This window comes from Strongylocentrotus purpuratus, unplaced genomic scaffold (assembly GCF_000002235.5).
Source record: "Strongylocentrotus purpuratus isolate Spur 01 unplaced genomic scaffold, Spur_5.0 spur5_scaffold_13, whole genome shotgun sequence".
Classification (NCBI taxonomy): domain Eukaryota; kingdom Metazoa; phylum Echinodermata; class Echinoidea; order Camarodonta; family Strongylocentrotidae; genus Strongylocentrotus; species Strongylocentrotus purpuratus.
Genome location: NW_022145598.1, coordinates 11434558 through 11453300, shown reverse-complemented (window position 1 = coordinate 11453300; position 18743 = coordinate 11434558). Strand labels below are relative to the sequence as shown.

Here is an 18743-nt window from a genome sequence, read left to right as displayed (position 1 = left end):
TAGGTTTACATTTTCATTCAGTTTTCAGAGCGTATGAATATAATTACATTCAGTGTTTTATTGCAACTGAACGTTCCAAGCCATTTCGACTTATGATAAATATTACGTTCATAGTCACCGCAAGTGGGCGCTGTTGATGAACACTGCTCAGAGCCATATAGATACGGACTTGGCCGTGATGAAGTTCGACATGGCTTGTGACTATACATTGCAAGATTCATGCATTATTGTATAAATGTATGTTTTTTACTTTTAGACAATCATTTATGAAAATAATGATAATGATAATAATAATAACAATGATAGTAGTAATAACAATAATGATAATAATGGTTATAGTAGTGATAGTAGACGTAACAAAAATAAGCAATCCGATAAAAGTATTTAAATAACTGACACCGTAATTTCAAAGTTGCCCAGTTGAGGGCGTTTAAAAAGTCAAATAATCATCTAATAAAATGGGTCGAATAATGAATATCGATGACTTTATTTTAAAAGTTTTTAGTTCATAGTTTTGTAATACCCAAAACACTCTAAAATAAAACATTATGGCAACCCCATATTCGTTTAGTCATTATCGTAGAAATGACTTGAATACATCACAAAATACTTGCCAGCAATATTTATTTTGGGGGTCCTTTTTTTTTGTAAACCTAATATAAAATGCATTTTTTTTTTTTTGTATTTCATGTTTTATTGATCCTTTTTATTTCAATTTAACATCACATATATCAACATAAATTATGGTAGATCATATGATAACATGTAAATGACGTGAAACATACACAATTTATAGCATACATAATGACAACAACAACAATCGAACGACAAGTTGTCGATTACTTAGATAAAGAGATTACATAAGATTATAAGAGACAACCAGAGATGAACAATGAGCATCAGAAAGAAAACAAATAAATAAAAAGTAGGCACCTTTTGCCTATTAAATGACGCGTTGAAAAGGCGGAATAACTTAACCCTATTTGAAATAATTCCTCCACTGTTGTGAGGGTTACCAGGGCCCTGTCTTTAAAGGCCCACTGCACTACTTGTAGCTACTTGCGCCCTCTATATAACAAACAATGCCTAATCGGTGACCGTTTGTCCCCCATGATCCTCTTTTTCTTATGTTAACTGAGAGCTGAGTTGATGAGATAACCACCTGTCCAGTGACCTTGCAGGGCAGTCTAATCCCTCCTGTAAACTACGGCAGATAAGCTTTAAAGGGCAATCCAACCCTTGTTAAGTTGATTTGTATGAAGGCTGAAAAATAACAGAAATGGAATGGCAACAGTTTGAAATGATTGGACCAATAATAAGGAAGTTATGAATGTTTGAAATGTGAGATCACTAAGTCTATGCGAATCTCAAATTGGTAGTTTGGTCAGTGGATTGTGACGTAGGACGAGGACTACTCTCCCATATGATACCCAGCTAACAAAAGTAACACATCAATGCAAAATTCTTCTAGATAGTCCAAAATATATTTTTCATCTGCGACGTATAACCTGACCTTTAAAATGCCATCTATCTACTCGGAATTTGAATCTGAAATCGACTCCGTCAAAAATCGCTAAAATCCTTCAAAAATTGACCCTAAAGATCGAAAATTGCCTAAAATTTCTCATATCAATTCCGTTTTGTCTCAGACTTTTACAGTATAATGATCTTACCATAGCACACATTCCTATCGAATTTCACGCCAAAATTATCATGCATTATATAAATAGCTTTCTTTCCGTGGCCGTAGCTCCATTATGCCTGGCCGAACCCGTACCCCTTTTTAAATTAAGATATTCCCTTTCAAGCCAAATAGAAAAAATATATATACTCTATATGGAAATGTTGTATCATCCGCTCAATCTGACTTGCGTGCATAGAACAAATAAGCATTTCCCATGAAAAAGTGAAGTTGTCTAAAATGTGCGTTTCTTTCCAGCAATCACAATGTAAGGATATATACCAATGTCTAAAACATGAGATTCCCTTTGAAGGTGCCCTTTTTTTCTTGGTGCCCCTCCCCCTCCAACTTCGAAAGTCGCTTGGCTGCCCCTGGCCAAAAATGATGCATTTCGTGCATAGTGTATGTTATTATGCGTATGCCACCCATCTGAACCCCACTGTCTAGGTTTTCGACATCTGCCATCACGAACTCTAGGAAGATGTTAAACAGACTTGGGGAAAGAAGACAGCCTTGCTTGACGCCTGTCATAACTTGGAACCATTCCGTAACTTAACCAATTACGATGAGAGCACATTTGGTCTGATCATGCATATACTTAATGAGGTCAATCAGGTTTTTCTCAACTCCTATTGAAAGAAGGCACTTTCATCGACAAAGTTCCAATAAATGGGGATACGTCTCTCTTTGGCCTTCTCCAGCACTTGCCTGACAATGAAAATAGCATCAGCGGTTCGTCTGGAGCTCCAGAATCCACACTGCTCTTTCGATAAATGCTCTTCAATTTTCTCTTGGATCCTACTGAACACCCTCCTGCAGAAAACTTTAGCCGGCACTGATAGCAGTGTTATGGCTCGGTAGTTTGTCACCCTTTTTGTACACAGGGGTAATAAGGCCTTTGCTCCACTCAACTGGTGTCTTGCCTTGCGTAAAAGCAGTGTTGATGATCTTCAGCAAGATCTGTGCCATTGCTGGACCACCAGCTTTCAGTTTTTCAGCTGTTATATTATCAAATCCAGTTGCTTTATTACTATCTAGAGCCTTGATCGCAGCTTTAAGCTCTTTTCTGGTAAAAGGTGTACACTGTGAAAAAAAATAATAGTCGAAATAACTCAATAAAATTGAGGAAAAGAATTGCCTTATTTTTATTAAGTAAATATTACCTACGGCATCTTAAGTAGAATTTACTTATTTTGCTGAATACATTTTTACTCAGTTAAATCGAGTTACATTAACGTAAATAATTAAAGTCTTGTAATCATTTTAGATAATTAAAAAAAAGCTATGATAGGATTTCACATTGCACGATTTGGTACCCACCTAATCTAACAAGTAACATCCACTAATCATTCACTACTTCTATTTAAGATGTAACCGTATATATATATATCTACCACCATCACAAACTATTACATACGCTTCAATTCGACACATATTGAAAGGCTCCAAATTTTATATATACTTGATCGTAGCATCTTAAAAGGAAAATTGGTTGACAATTTCCTGAAATATCAAGCTTTGATTTGTTTTGAACTGGGTAACAATTAAAAATTGTCTTGTCTTTGCTTAGCCATGTTAAATGAATTAGTAAATGTTTTAAAGTCCTTAAATTTTCATTCAACCACAAAAAAGAATTGTTTTATTTAAAAAAGAGTTTAATTTGGTCTTAATGAATATTCACAAATTATGTAAATATTTCTATTACGCACTGCATCGGTCCTTACTTTAAAAAGATAAGAATAATCAACATAAATTGTTTGAGTAATACGTATAATTTCTGATTTTGAGTTAAAATTACTAAATTAATACAAGCTGAAATTACTTAAAGTTCTTATGTATTTGATTTTACTTAAATATTCCACGTATGTTCTACTAAATTGAAAATTTGAGTTAGCAAGACTTAAATCTAGTGCGTAAGTGGCAAAACTAATGTTTTTAAGTAAATTCTACATGGAAAAAATACGTAAAAATTACCAATGAACAAATTCTTTTTTACAGTGTAGTGTAGTGCCTTGGTTCGACTGGCTCTGGTGCCGGAATGGTTCTGATACCGCTCTTAGCTGAACTACTGCGTGAAGCTTACGGTTGGAGAGGTGGACTGCTCATCATTAGCGCTCTGATGGCACATATTATCCCAGTTGCCATGGCAATTAAGTTTCATTCAGATGACAGTAGCAAGCAGAGAAAAGGTTTTCGACGTGTCCCAAGTTCGCTCCTAGGGGTTAAGGAGGGAGAAGAATGCAAAAGTAGCACCTGTCGGGACACATAAGGTGAACTCGACCGGAAAATCTTAGTAGAATGACGGCCCACGAGACCGGCAGTCTCATGTGACCAACATAATCGGTCACGTGAACCCTCAAAATGATGTCAAAAGGCCGAGAAGACGAACATGTCGGTCTTGTGTCCTGTTGGTATCATGGGTCTTTGGCAATGTTTTCAGATTCGCTAGACCTACATCGACTGCATGAATTATAAATTTGTTGCAAGATGTTATCCTGTTAGACTTAAACAGAAATGCTTTGATTGATAATGCAGGTGCCCCACCTCGGAAACAGATTTTATTTACTCATACCATTTTCTACTCTTTGAATGATATGCAGGTCTTTGTGATAAGAGGGGAATTTTAAATAATAATGTCTATTTTTGTATCATTTTATCTTTAAAAATTGGTATAAGAAAAATTAGACCTTCATAAACCATGTGTACTGTGAAATTTAAGAGGACAAAAAACATACCAAATGTATTTTGGATATTCAATTACTTGTTTATTCATTTTTTCTGCTTTAATAATCAACTCTTCTTGAAAGGTGACAACAGTGACGATATTGGAGTTGTTCATACAATCGCCAACAGCCTTCGCCAATCAGATTTTTACGTGGATCCTATGTTCAATATGGTACTTGGTTTAACTTTCGCGCTTCGTATGATTTGGAGTGGATGGCACTCCTTTCTTGTACCTCATGCTCTGCAGAGGGGGATCTCTGTCCGGAACACCATTATCATCACTTTCTCAGCTGCAATAGGGAATACCTTAAGCAGGGTTGCGGCAGCCGGCAGGCGTCCTTACCAACAGCCTCGTCAAACCTGTCACTCTCTATCTCTTCGCTACAATCCTGAACATCGCCGCTCTTCTTTGCGATGTTTATTTCGTCAACTACTACGTCATGTTGTCGACGTCATGTATCTCCGCAATGTCGATAGGAGTTCGGTCGGTGTTAGGACAGCTGGTTGTGAGGGATAGAGTGTCTCCCGAGAAGTTTGATGTTGCCTATGCAGTCGACCAAATATTTATCGGATTCGATTTGTTTCTTGGCGGCTATTTATGTGGTAAATAATCACTACAATCCTATTTAAAAATTGGCCATTCAAATATATTTCCTTAAACAATCACAATAAAAAAAATGACCTTTTAAAATAATTTTAATTTAATATAATATTTGTTTTAATACATTGTTTTCATGATGCTTCCAGAATTTTTTTTAATTCGATTCATAACCTTCATTTAAGACCGTCAATACTACTGGGCCAGAAGGGATTAGACCACAAAGCGAGGTCACCGACGAGTGGCTATCTCATTAACTCAGTTCTCAAATAACATAAGAAAAAGAGGATCATGGGGGACCAACAGGCACCGATTTGGGAAGTTTTCTATATAGAGGGAGCAAGTAGCTACAAGTAGGACAGTGGGACTTTAAAGCAAAAATAATGATTTGAAAAGAGCAGCCTAATCTTAATATTGCACCCTCCCCTAGATTCTTACCGTTGTTTTGGTATTCAATTACTATGACATAATTAAGAACTGACTAGTTCTTACTGTTTAGTAGTTCTTACTATGCATTACTATCTATTGAAATCGAATAGTTATCATCAAATGAATTTTCACTTACACAATATATGTCATGGAAAGAATCTTCACAGGTGAATTTTTCATTGCGCAACAAGTGATTAAAGTTGCTCAAGCTTGGGTATATAGAGGGCAGCACACTGAGCCAACGGGTATTACGCTCCTGCGCGCACTAGTGTCCCTAATATGCGTACGTCCGTACAGGAGCGTAAAACCCGTTTGCTCAGTGTTCGCCAAGTTGCCTACTTCACGAACGACTCTATACCGACGCATGAACATCTTTAAAGGGCCTCGTGTTCATTTTGAAGAAATAGGTTGGATTGAATTGTGGATCACTATTTCTAAAGAAGAACACTCCGCTCAGGTTTTAATAAGATAACACAATGAATGAAATAAGAGCAAACTACTGATTGATCAAATGACTGTAATGTAAAGGATTCATTCAATTATTTTTATTCATATCAATCATATGGTCTATTCAAATTTATCCCATTGTCTTTGCAGGCATGATTGCATATCACTTCTCGTCTTACGACGCAACGTTTAAACTACTAGCTTTCATCGACGTAATCGTTCTCCTCCTCATAGTCGTTGTGAGATGCAGACCAAAAGCAAACCCCGCCTGACCTTGCAGTACATATAGCTCCGTTTAGTCTCATTTGACAAGGCCCCCTATCGTCAGTGTCCAGCAGCCTATAAACATGTTAGCCTATGGACTTTTACCCCCCCCCCTCCCAAAATCGTTAAAAAAAAAAAAAAAAACATTTTTTGTTTAAACGAAAAGCACATCCACCCCGAAGTACGTTATCATTAGTTCTTTTATTGGAACCAGCGCTCAAAATACACGGGGGCGGTGAGCGATTTGCCCCCGTGAGCTACATAATCGCCCCCGTGAGCTGCTTACGGGGGCGATTGCAAATTAAAAATCGCCCACGTGGAATTATAAATTCAGGGGGGGGGGCGTTTTTTATTTTATTTTTTAAGGTAAAATTTACGTTACTATCCTATTTTTTTTTACTGGTTTGGGAGGCTAGAGGGGGGGGGGGGGCCGGTAGAATCGGCCTGTGGATCTGCACCTGTCCAAAATAGCACACACACAAAATCGCCTCGCCGCTACGCGGCTCAGTAAAGAAAGAATGTAAAGGTTGCTCCGAATAATGAGGAGGAAATAATGTGCAGAACGGGAAGAAATCGAAAGAATGTCATCACGGGATGAAAGTCAGTAACAGCTATGTAGCTTGTAAATTTGGAAGAGGAAAAATGCTGATTAAAATGATAATGATGAAATAGCAAATAATTGAGGAGTATCATAGGTACCGATTCAATGGATATTTTTATAAAAAAGAGCCCCCGTCAGTACTAAAAGAGCCCCCGTGAAAAGGCTCACAGGGGCTCTTTTTGGGGGAAGAGCCCCCGTGGACAAAAAATTAATTTGAGCTCTGATTGGAACCCTTATGTCCCATTGACTTTTGAAAGTTTACCCACCGTAATTTGGTCAAAATAGGTCGCCAGCTCGCCATTGCCTATATAACACATGTGCAACAAGTCGAACTTTGGACGCAATTTACCACTCGATTGAAAGGTCGACTCGGAGCACACGAAGAATAACAAGCATGAATTATCATAGATCAGTTCTGATTTGTTCATTATGTCCATTTTAGTCAACCCCCCACCGTAATTTTTCCATTAAGTATAGGCAAGCATTTTGCCGAGGTAAGCAAAAACATGAATATTCATGAACACCATGGACTATTCGATTATTAACAGAGGGGTGCAATTGTGCACCACATCAAACTCCCCTACTTCCAGTGAAGTATTTCATTGTAGTATGTAGTTTGGTAGGTTTATTTTACTAACTGTTTAATTATCAGATATCAATGATAGTTTAAATATATGAAAAATGTTCTTTTTTTTTATATTTAGCAAAGCAATCTCACATACAAAATCACTATCAAGTGTCGTCTGATCCGCCGATTGCCGTCTGCTACAGGCGCGGATCCAGGATTTTCCAATAGGGAGGGGGGGGGGGGGCCGGAAATTTGAAATTCGCGCAGACCGTTATTTAAACTTACCAATACTGACAAGGCCATATTAGAAGCACTGTACTTTAATAGTGTACTGGTACCTACAGACGGGCACAATTATTTTGGAAAGGGGACATGCTCACGTCACATCTCTTGTCCGATATCAACATTCCCCGTTTTCAAGTTATGCTCGCGCGCAATTTTTTTGACATTTCCATCAGTGGGGGCTGAAGCCTCTTGCCCCAATATCTATTTCCTGGTAGAATAATTTGGCGAGTGAGCGGAAATTTGAACTTATGTATGTTGTGAAAAGTGTTAATTGTCACCAAAATATACGAGATAAGATATAACAAATGCATATTGGTAATTTTTAAATTTTCGGGGAAAGAGAGGCTGCAACACCATCCCGCATTAACTGCAGGTGTTTTGAAATCAAATCAGACTCCCCAAAAAATTATTAACCAAAACGCACGAATCCAGTTTCAAAAATCCCAAAAAATGTCAGCTTCAGAGGGGGGCACATCACCCCTCATACTCCCTCTAAAAGTATTAACCGAATCACATCTAGGTAAAAAAAATCAGCTTCAGAGCTAGAGAGGAACCCCCCCCCCCCCCCCCCCCCCAAAAAAAAAAAAAAAAAAAAAAAAAAAAAAACACACACACACACACACGCACACCCACACAGACACCCCCTGTGCGCGCAAGCGAGAAATTAACGCTGGCGCTAATGCGTAAGCAGGGGCGGCGGAGCTATTTCCAAAGTGGAAAACACCAACAAAAAAAGGGCACCTACAAAGCGAAATCTCAAAGCGAAAATATACATTTTTTTAGACATTGGTATAATATACCCTTTCATTGTGATCCCATTATCAGGAATGATTTCAATATTTGTTTTTCTTTATATATCATACAAGTTATTACTTAAGCATCACACTTTCGGCTGAGTGTGATTGTCTGAATATTCATTTGCGAGCGAGCAAAGCGAGCGAGCGAGAAAAAAATGTAAGATCTGTGAGGTCGCAGAGTGAAAAATTACATCTTATAAAGAGGAAAAAACCAAATCATGATGGGGTTATAAGCATCACGGAAGACTTAAAAAAAAATTGTTTTAAAGTGACATATAATTGTATCATCTATAAATGCGAGCGAGCGAGCTTTAGGGGAAATTACTCTTAGTCGCTTAAAATTAGGTGCAAGACTAATGATGAGCAGGTTTGGGGGGCACGTGCCCCCCCCCCCCCCCCGCGCCTACATGCCTGATGATGAGAGGTTAAGGGGACACATATCGAAAGGGATAAAGACACTTATTAGAAAAGAAAAGGAGCATGTGTCAAGGTACAAAGAGTAATCATCAAAGGTTCAAACTGGGCACTTCTTACACCTGAAAGGAGGCACTCACCGGAAATGAGATAGGGCACTTATGAGTATGGGAAATGGGCATTTGTCGACGGAAAAGGGGCATCCATCAGAAATGATTTATCAGAGGTGAAAAGGGGCATTTATGAAAAGGGGATAGGTCCCTTAATAGAACGGAAAAGGGGCACGATTCAAAATTAAAGGACAGTTAGCAAAGGTGAAAATGGGCACCCATCATAGATGAAACGAGTACTTATCAGGAGGGGAAGGGGTACTTTTCAAAGTAAAACGAGCATCTCTCAGATTTGAATAGGGGCAATTATCGGAGGTGAAGATCGCACTGAAGTGAAAAGAATTAACTTCTCATATATGAAAATGGTCATTTACCAGAGATGAAAAGGGACACTTTTTATTTATGAAGGGCCTCATTTTTCTAAATAGCCCTTATCAGATAGGGAAGGGGGCACATGTGTTGATGAAATGTGCGCTTATCCGAGTTAAAAAGGGGAAGGGGCACTTCTTTACAAAGTAAAAGTGGCCCTTTTGGGGGGGGGGGTACTTGAAGAGTGGGGCGAACTTTGCCCCCTACCCCTGCCACCCGCCCCATCATCTGAAAATCCAAAATGATGTTGTAGGGGCCGGGCGCGGCTTTATCATGAGTGCTTTTATGTGAACCTCTTTTTTTATAAATATATTATGCTGGATTCCGACCCAGATTGCACACTCTATAATGATAGTATGATCATCCCCAATACGCTTGTAGTTCACGTATGCACCCCTTCCACCTAATTCGTCGTTACCGTCACTGCCATTTACGTATGGCCGGCCGGCGTATTTTTTATTTACACGCTAGCGAGGGGAATTTCTCGATTAATTCCAATGAAACCGCTTAAAATTCCAATTTACATCCAGGAGAAAGTTTGCTTAACTTTTTCTTGAAACACTTGAACGGTTATGGAAACTGTTTGTGTTTCTGATCTCCAAATATTAATATTATTCTGCATCAAATATAAAACATTGATTTCTACTGTGATATGTAAAGGCACGAACTTACGTTAATACATACACATATTTTTTTTTGTAACCAAGAAGGTGCACCATGGTAATACATTTTAACAAACACATCAACATGTTACTTAGACAACTCATCACCATAGCCATTGTAAAACCATATATTGATGATACATGTAAAATATAGATTGAAGCAATTCTCGTCGATTGGCTGTATCCTGAGTGTGATTTATATAATGGATTTTGAGTAACATTTGCATCTACCTGTAGTTGAAGAATAGATACAGTGTATAACATCAATTAAGTTGGAGTTCAATTAGAAGGAAGTAACGAGGAATATTGAAGCAAGGGAGACTGGGAGATGAGGAAAGCAGGAAGTTAGAAATAGAGAGATTACTATCGTGATAGCCTTGCATTAGTGAATCCTTTATATAATGTTGTCTTAAGAGAAAGTAGACGATTTTTTTTTTTGATTGGAGATTAGTGCAAGTATTAGATATATTGGAAATAGAATTAATGAGAAAGTAATTTTTAATCGAGATCAATACATGGGGGGCACCATCAAAATAGGGCACTTTCTGGAATATAAGGTGCACCTACAAAGGGAAACATCAAAATGTAAATCTACCATATTAAGACATTGATAGACGTACGCGTAACGCATGTCACACACAGAAAAATGAGAAGAAAAGAAAGAATAATTTTTTTTTTAAAGAAGATAGAGGAAAAGGAGAGAGACAGAGAGAGGGAGAGAAAGAAATAAAGAAAGAAAAAAGGAAGAACATGAAACTTAACTTTACACTTAGGCCTACATAATACATTTCCAACTGAGTTGGCTCGACATGTGCTTAAGTAGTCTGCGGACGAAAGTACAACAATACGAAAACAGAAGTTATATGAAATTGTCTTTAAGAGAGAAAGAGAGGTTAAATTCTAAAATGAAATGAATGGGGTTATGTGACTCTCAAGGAGGAAATTACAATTTCTATCGCTCATGACGTCTATTTGGAATTTCCTATTTTTTTTTTAAAGTTCAAGATTTTCTGGGGCTCCGCCCCATGCAAGACTCCCGGCAACAGCAAATTATTTACACAATTTCTTGCTGTCTGCTGCCTCGAGATCACTGGAGCGAAGAAAGGTAACATATAGCAAGAATCCCTATTCAGTGAAGGATTTATCCCTTTTATTATTAAAGACTCCCGACAAAGGCTCTCCCCCTGCAAAATTGGAGAGAGTTTTATGTAGTTTAACCCGTTGACTACTGAATTATCTTATTCCCATAGGCTTTACACAGGGACCACCAGGTTCCAGTAAACAATGGGTTAAGCTTCTAACAACCACGCCCGTGGACCTTTTATTATTTACACAAAGGTAAAAGTGTATAGCAAGAATCCCTATTCAGTGAAGGATTCATCCTTTTTATGCAGATGCTTCTTCTAACATTCTTGACCAGAAGTGCGTTTCAAACTCAATGATATGGGCATCATCCCATTGAATGTTGTGTCCAGTGTTACGGGTTTGTTTTGCTACTTGCTGCCTAATCTGAGGGCTCTGTTGTGCTCTTTAAAAAGAGGACACAATAGGGGCGGCGCAATTTAAATATCAAGGAATGTATTAGAGTTTATATCTGAAATGAAATGAAAGGGCTATTTGACTTTCAAGAGCGATAAAAACTCTAATCCATCCCTTGAAATTTAAATTGCACTGCCCCCATTAAGTGTGCCATTTTCAAAGAGCACAAAAAGGCTTCGGATTGAAGATTCCATCTCATAAAATTGTCTATAAGAGAGAAAGAGAGTTTATTTCGAGAGAAAAAATGAAATGAAAGGGCTATTTGACAAGAGCCCTTTCTTTTCATTTTAGAAATAACCTCTCTTCCTCTCTTATAGACAATTTTCTCTCTTGAAAGTCAATAACCCTTTCATTTCATTTTAGAAATAACCTCTTTTTTCTCCTAAAGACAATTTCTCTCTTGAAAAGGCTCTGCCAGACCCCCCAAGCTCTGCCATGTTGTATGGATCCATTAGAAAGCAAAATAAGCCCACTCAATAATTGTTATATATTAAAACGTCATAGCGATTCATCCAAATAAGAAATCCACGTAAGAGGCATTTTGAAAGTTTTAAGAAAATTCTTTCAAATTCCAGGATATTGGGTGTTCTTTTTCAGGAAACTCTATTTAAACGAGTGGAAGCACTGGCGGTTCTGTTTTTTTTTTTAACTGAAACAATTCTCCTTGGATCAGATATAGACCAAAAACAAGCCTCATTATCTTCAGTATACAAGTGTCATTTCGGACCTTACAGCTTTCATAGAAATCGCTTCTGGACCGTCAAAGAAAAAGTTTGAGAACCCCTGGTCTACGCATTATACACCTCAGGACCAACTTGACAACTTGACAAAAATTTGAGAGGGGTTCGACCCCCCCCCCCCCCCCTGCGTACGCGCCTGCATGTGCATCCCTTCCTCCTTATTCCCTTATCCATCGTTACGGTCACTACCATTTGAGTAGGGCCGGCCCCCTCCTTAATAACGACTCCCAAGCCATCAAGAATGACCCCATGATTTAAAGATTACCATTCTGCCGTTCTTTGGACGGGCCGGGCACGGTGTTTCTACACTAACCTTTCCATGCACTCCTGCTTAACATAAACAAGCATGCTAAGATTGTTTTGAAAAGAAGCATAATTTCGACTCAGTTTCGCATAACCTAAAAATAAGAATACGGCCAGTCACCCCTCCCCCCCCCCTCCCCTCAATGCATCCGCCTTCACGCACCCCCCTTCCCCTTGTCTTTCCCTTATTCGTCGGTACTGTCCCTAATTTTTAGTCTTTCTTTCTCCCCGGCTCCTCTCTTCTTTTTCTTTCCTCTTTTTTGAACTTTCTCTCTTTTATTTACTTTTTTGTTCTCTTTTCTTTTATCTTCTCCTTTTCCCCCCTTTTTTTCCTTCTTTTTTTCTTCCTCTTTTTTCCTTCTCAATTTTTTTGCTTCGCCAATAGGGGGGGGGGAGGGCCGCGGCCGTTTCGGCCCACCCCTGGATCCGCCACTGTGTTATATACGCGAACTAGCTACGTTCGTGCTGGTGAAAATGAGACAACAGGAGCAATATGTCAGAAGTGTCTTGCAGATATATTTGGCAGTGAGCTCTAAAAGCGAGGTCAAGAATTTCGCTCTTTCTTATATTTATTTAGCAAAACATCTTTTACAAACCTTTTTCTGTTTCTTTTTTTATAAACGTACTTGAAACATATCATATAAATAATTGATAATCAACTGATACATACTTTTTGTAACATACTGATTATATAACGTTAAAACAAACAATTTAATATAAAAAAGAACGAGGTAACCAAACAGACGCAGTGAATGATGGTCGTGGCTGCATCCCCCCCCCCCCTCGGAGGTCCATGTGTCAGGTCCATGGAAGGACCATACTTGTAAAACATTGTTTATGTGTTGCCACCTCTGATATTACCTCTATAACCACCATATATACCATGGCTTACACTATATATTACCTCATTTGTCATGTATGTTTATCATATGTGTATGTTTATCACTGTCCTGTAACATTTCATCTATATAATTTGTATTCTTATACTTTGTAACCAGTGGAAACCGAATTTCCTGAAAAGGACAAAAATTATTATACTTATACTTATACTCACTCTGTGTTTTGAATATCATTTGTTTTTCAATTTGGCTATTTCCTCTCCAATTCATTTGTACGTGTTTTATAGCGGACAAAATATTTTTATTCGGTTAAAGTGTTTTTGTATTCATGCATCTTGTCATTATGTCTTGAATCCTTGATGATGGTAAGTAATCTATGGGTTCTATGAAGGAGTTATAATTTTCATTCGTGATTTTTTTTTTTAAACAGTTTAAAAGTGTAGAGTATTCCAAAACTGTAAATCTGTACTTTTGCAATGCTTCCAGTGAGTGGTCGCCCATTTTTGTATAACTTGTCAGAAATTGTACACATCATTTTTCTTCAAGTCTGGAATTAATAACAGATTTTCATAGTATTTCGTCAGCAGTATTCTTTTTTATTCGTTGCTCCTATTTATGATAAAGCAAATTGTATACCTTCATATGTTTGAACATTTAAGGCTAATTTGGAGCCGCCGCGCGCGCAGCAGACATTTTGACATCCCTTTTTGTCTTCATATGGCCTGTACAATCACCCCCCCCCCCCCCCAATAATTCACCATCAAAACGAAAATGAAGAGAAAAATTAATGATGAGAGCCCGATGAGAGTAGTTAATGGATATTTCTCTCAAGATGACCATCAATATACACATTTTGCTATCTCATTTTCATAATACATAGGCCTACATGAAAACGAAGTAAATGAGACAAGAATAAATTGAATTCTCGCTCATACGGCTTCATCAGGAATCGATGAATTCATTAAATTTATTCGATCAGCAGCATCATAGAAATGCAGTGCGCCAAATAAAAAGCCGCAGCGTTAAAAAGCAACAAGCTAAATGTTAAGCGCGAAGCGCAACAGTGGAAAAAAGAAGTAGAGAGTAGGAGAGAGAGATAATGAGATCGAGACAGAGGATAATAACCCAGGTAGCAAGCCCATGTGGGACCCACATGGGTCCCATGTTCTCTGAAACATGGGCCCCATATGGAAAACCCTCTTGAGCCCTAAGGCATCTGCACCCAAGAAGCATATAGGAACCATATGGGTAAACCCATATAAGACAGATGGGACCCAGATGGGACCCCTACCAAACTGGGCCCAAATTGGTATGCCAAGCTTAATCCTATCTGGTACACATATTGGTTAACACAGATATATACCATGTGGGTTAACCCAGATTTTCCCCATGTGTTACCCATATGGGCATATTCATATTCTACCCATTATGTGTACGCCCAGATCATTCCCATTTTGGACCCATAAGGGCTGGCCCAAATAGATCCCATATGGGTTACTAAATATTGGCTCCATATGGGATACATAATTTAGCGCAAATGGCACAAGTGACCCAGATCATCCCCATATGGACCCCATATTGGCCCCATATGGGCTTGCTACCTGAGGAAAAAGAGAAAAGGGGAAGAAACGGGCAGAAGCAAAAAGCAAGGGGGAAGAGAAAAGGAAGAAAGACAAGAGAAAGACGGTTTTGTCCAAATGGCAGCATGTAGGAGACGAAACTTTCAGTTTGTTCCCTGATTCATACTAAGTTGTTTTATTGATTTTCATCCACTTCTTTGTCTATTCATATCGCTACATGTAAAACATTAGAAGAGCTATTTTCCGAAAGGAGCAAAATCTTTTGATAGCAAATGGAGATAATGATATACAGTTTCCTCTATTTACCTCGAACAAAATTATTAACCTAAATAACGAGAGAAATTATGAACACATGCATCTTTAAATAACAGATTTCCATAGACAAAATCGGGTAAACAAAGAATTATCTGGTACATCTTGAAAATAAGCTCTTTGTATGTAAATAAACAACCAATTATACAACAGAATACTCTAGTTCGATATTTTGGAGAAAGATTATTATGTCACAACTTATTTTTGTTTAATTGAAAAGCGGATGTAGGCCTATATATTGTATTCAAACGTAATAGGCATAAGATAGCTAAGGTGTTTTGAAGGTTAGAATGTTATTAATTTTGAAGTTTTGTTTATAACACACTTCCAATAATGCACCTTTTAAGACTTTTAAGGTTATAGTTTTTGAAGAAAAAAAATATTGCTCTGGTCAGGGCCTTAGGAAAATATTATGCTTATATTTTAGAGCGTATCTGGTATGATAAGTATATCTGGGTGAAGAAGGAGATAATGGAAGTTTGTTGTTTGGTAGTTGGAACGTAAGTTTCATATTATGTTTTTAAGAAACAGACAGTTTGTATGAGATCAGGAGTGGAAATTTTCTGTCATTTTGAGAACCAAATTTTGCATCAGTGATATTCTGTTTCATTGAATTGAGTTTCCCCCAGAGAGGATTCAGTTGGTTTAGTTAAAGAAGGAAGAGAGTCAAATGAAGAACCAAAACCAATATGTTTTTCATTTACTAATGAGAACTATGTTTTTTTTAAATCACCTACCCAGAATATTGGAATGGGTTTTTCACGATGAATGTTGTTTGGAGACAATATTCATAAAATGTATGTTTCTATCACCAGGAAATAAAGAATTTTCTGTCTTCATGAACCTTTCCTGGTTGCTTATTAATGCATGTGCCCACTGGTCACATAATACTTTCACAAGTTGATATCCCTCACCATTGGATATTTTTGGGGTAATGTCTAAATTTTGTTTAAAATGGATGATATCAGTCTGGTAGGCCTACACTGCAGACAAGAGTCAGGACTAACATTTAGCATGTTATTCATTTTATTACCACTCTTATATTCTCTGAAATGTTATCTATATTGAAGGTGACTTGAAAAGGTTAATAACTTGGAAGGGAGGGGGTACAACCTGCCACACGCTTCTACCTCTTGGTTACTTTCACTGGCGTACTGGTGGGGGGGGGGGGGGCTTGGGGGCGCCAGCCCCCTCCCCCCCCCAAAAAAAAAAAAAAAAAAAAAAAAATTAAACCATGACTTATTTTTCAAATTCATACAATTAAGTGAGTTATAAATGTTCGTAATATCACATGATTTTCAAAAAAATGCGTGTTCCTCCATTTTTTGTTGCAAACTGACACATTTCCAAATAGCCAGGAAGAGCATATATGTTTTTTGTATAGTCACTAATGGGCCTTAGTGACCACTAACAGTAACGCTAGTACAGGCCTTCTCAACTAGTTTCTTAGAAGTGCTTTTTTTTTGTTATTGAAGTTGAAGTGCCAACCTGTTTGGTTGGTGACTGTGTTGCGAGGGAGCGTAGCGACCGAGCCGATACCGGGTGGGGTCCAGGGGGCGAAGCCCCCAGAAGCTTGTCGATTTTAGGGCTTTTGTAGGGCCCAGATGTGGCATTTTTAACACCTTTTTATTCTATAAAACATCAATCATAATTTCATATTGATGTGAAATAATTAGTACAAATCCTTGGTAAAATCTACAATGGAAGTAAATTTATAATAAGTTATTTTCGGTGCAATAAACACGGAAAATGTCAAAATCCAGTGAAAATCAATCAACTTCAACTGCGACTTTTTGATGTTGCTGAGTTTTTAAATTTTAAAATATAGTTTTTTTAATTTTTTCTTTCTTTGATTTTTATTTTTTATTTATTTTTTATTAATTTGTTGGAACAGCCGCGCGCCACTCCGACTGACCGCAAGCGCAACTAGCGGCGCGCGCGCCGCCAGTTGAAAAGGCCTGCGCTAGTTGATAACCGTATATCCAGTTTAGCGAAAATTCTGGATACCCGTATGTCCGTATTTTTGATTTACACACTAGCGAGGGGGATTTTTCGATTAATTCCAATGAAACCGCTCGCGGAAAGCCTAGACTGTATTTTAAACCTTTACACGTACGTACTGTACTAATATTTTGATAATGTACTTTTAGAGATATGAGTGTGAGGTATTGTGAATGGATATTTGAAAGCGTGTTCACTCGTCACACAACATAACTCTTATTTTTAGTTTAGCTACGAGGAAGCAAGGTTGCACTGACAATAAAATACATGAAAGAAAGTATTCCCTTTTCGTTATGTTTATTGGGTACTGAACAAAGCTGACAATGCACTTGCAAAGTGCAGTCAAGCAAAAGTAGCAGACTTGAAAATGTGAATATTGCACGAAGATTACATAATGATTAAGGATGAGAATGAACATGAATAAATGCGATGTACATAATGAATGAAAGCTTACGATAGAATAGAAATGGCGTCGAAAGTCCAATGAAGATGAAGAGAGTTCAGAACGAAGGAAGGGGCTCACGCGATGAATGTTGCGGAGGCTTGAAGAGGCGGAGATGTAACTTCGTTGTCGTGGCTGAAGAGCCGTGAAGAATCTCGACGCTGATGTCCGTGATGAAGATGTGGTTGAAGCTCTCAGGCGAGAAGAGAAGAGAAGAGATGTGGCGCTCGACGACGAAGCAGTGAATCGCTTGATGTCGGAGGCAAGTAGAAATGTAGACATGCAAAGCCGGCACTGGTGCTGAGTAGTAATAGTTGCTCGTTTGATGCGCCGGACTTTGATGAAGAAATGTTTAGATGAGCTGCGGTGAAATGATGAGCTCGTGAGTGGAAAGAGCTACCGGAACGAAGTAACTGGCAGCTCCCAGCGGAGAGTCAGGCGCCATGTCGGTCCTGACTATAACGTTCCACTGGGAGACTGCAGCCCGATGAACACGGCAGGGAAAGAGTAGACGTGCCGTAGAAGAAACGACAGGCACAGAAGAATAAAGCCTGGAGAGGAAATTATGGAGACGTCTTGACTCGACCAAGGTGAAAGCGGGAGTGGAGAAAAACCTCGTGGAGTTGAAAATACGCGGGGAACGGTGCGCGGAACCACGATGCTCGATTGGAGGAATGAACACACGTGGTCCAAATAATGAATATAAATAAGTACCGTGATGGAAAAATACAGGAGACATGAATGTACGGTGAAAGTAGGGTGAATGTAAGTAGGGCGAATGTAAGAGCCGCTACATTACTCCCCTGCCAGAATTGAAGCTGTGTATACAATACACAGATAAAGGCGATAATATATAAATGAGCAAAGTACAAAATGTCACAAGAATCAATGGCTGATAAAAAATGTAAAAGTGCATGTATTGTATAGTGTATGCAGTAATTTACAGCAGCCTAAGAAATGTACAAGCATGGCATGTTGAAAGAATGTAATACAACAAGCATGGTATGCGAACGGCTGTTTAGTTGCCATAAATAGACA

The 18743-nt window shown here is 38.3% G+C and overlaps 1 protein-coding gene across 1 annotated transcript in view; it reads right to left on the bottom strand.

Moving 5' to 3' along the window:
- LOC589596 (annexin-B12) overlaps window positions 1-17987 on the bottom strand; it is a 96682-nt gene extending 78695 nt beyond the window's left edge. The window contains exon 1 of the mRNA XM_030983514.1: window positions 17787-17987. Coding sequence (XP_030839374.1) covers window positions 17787-17987 — 201 coding nt within the window. The remainder of the gene's footprint in view (window positions 1-17786) is intronic.
- Window positions 17988-18743: the final 756 nt, after the last annotated feature.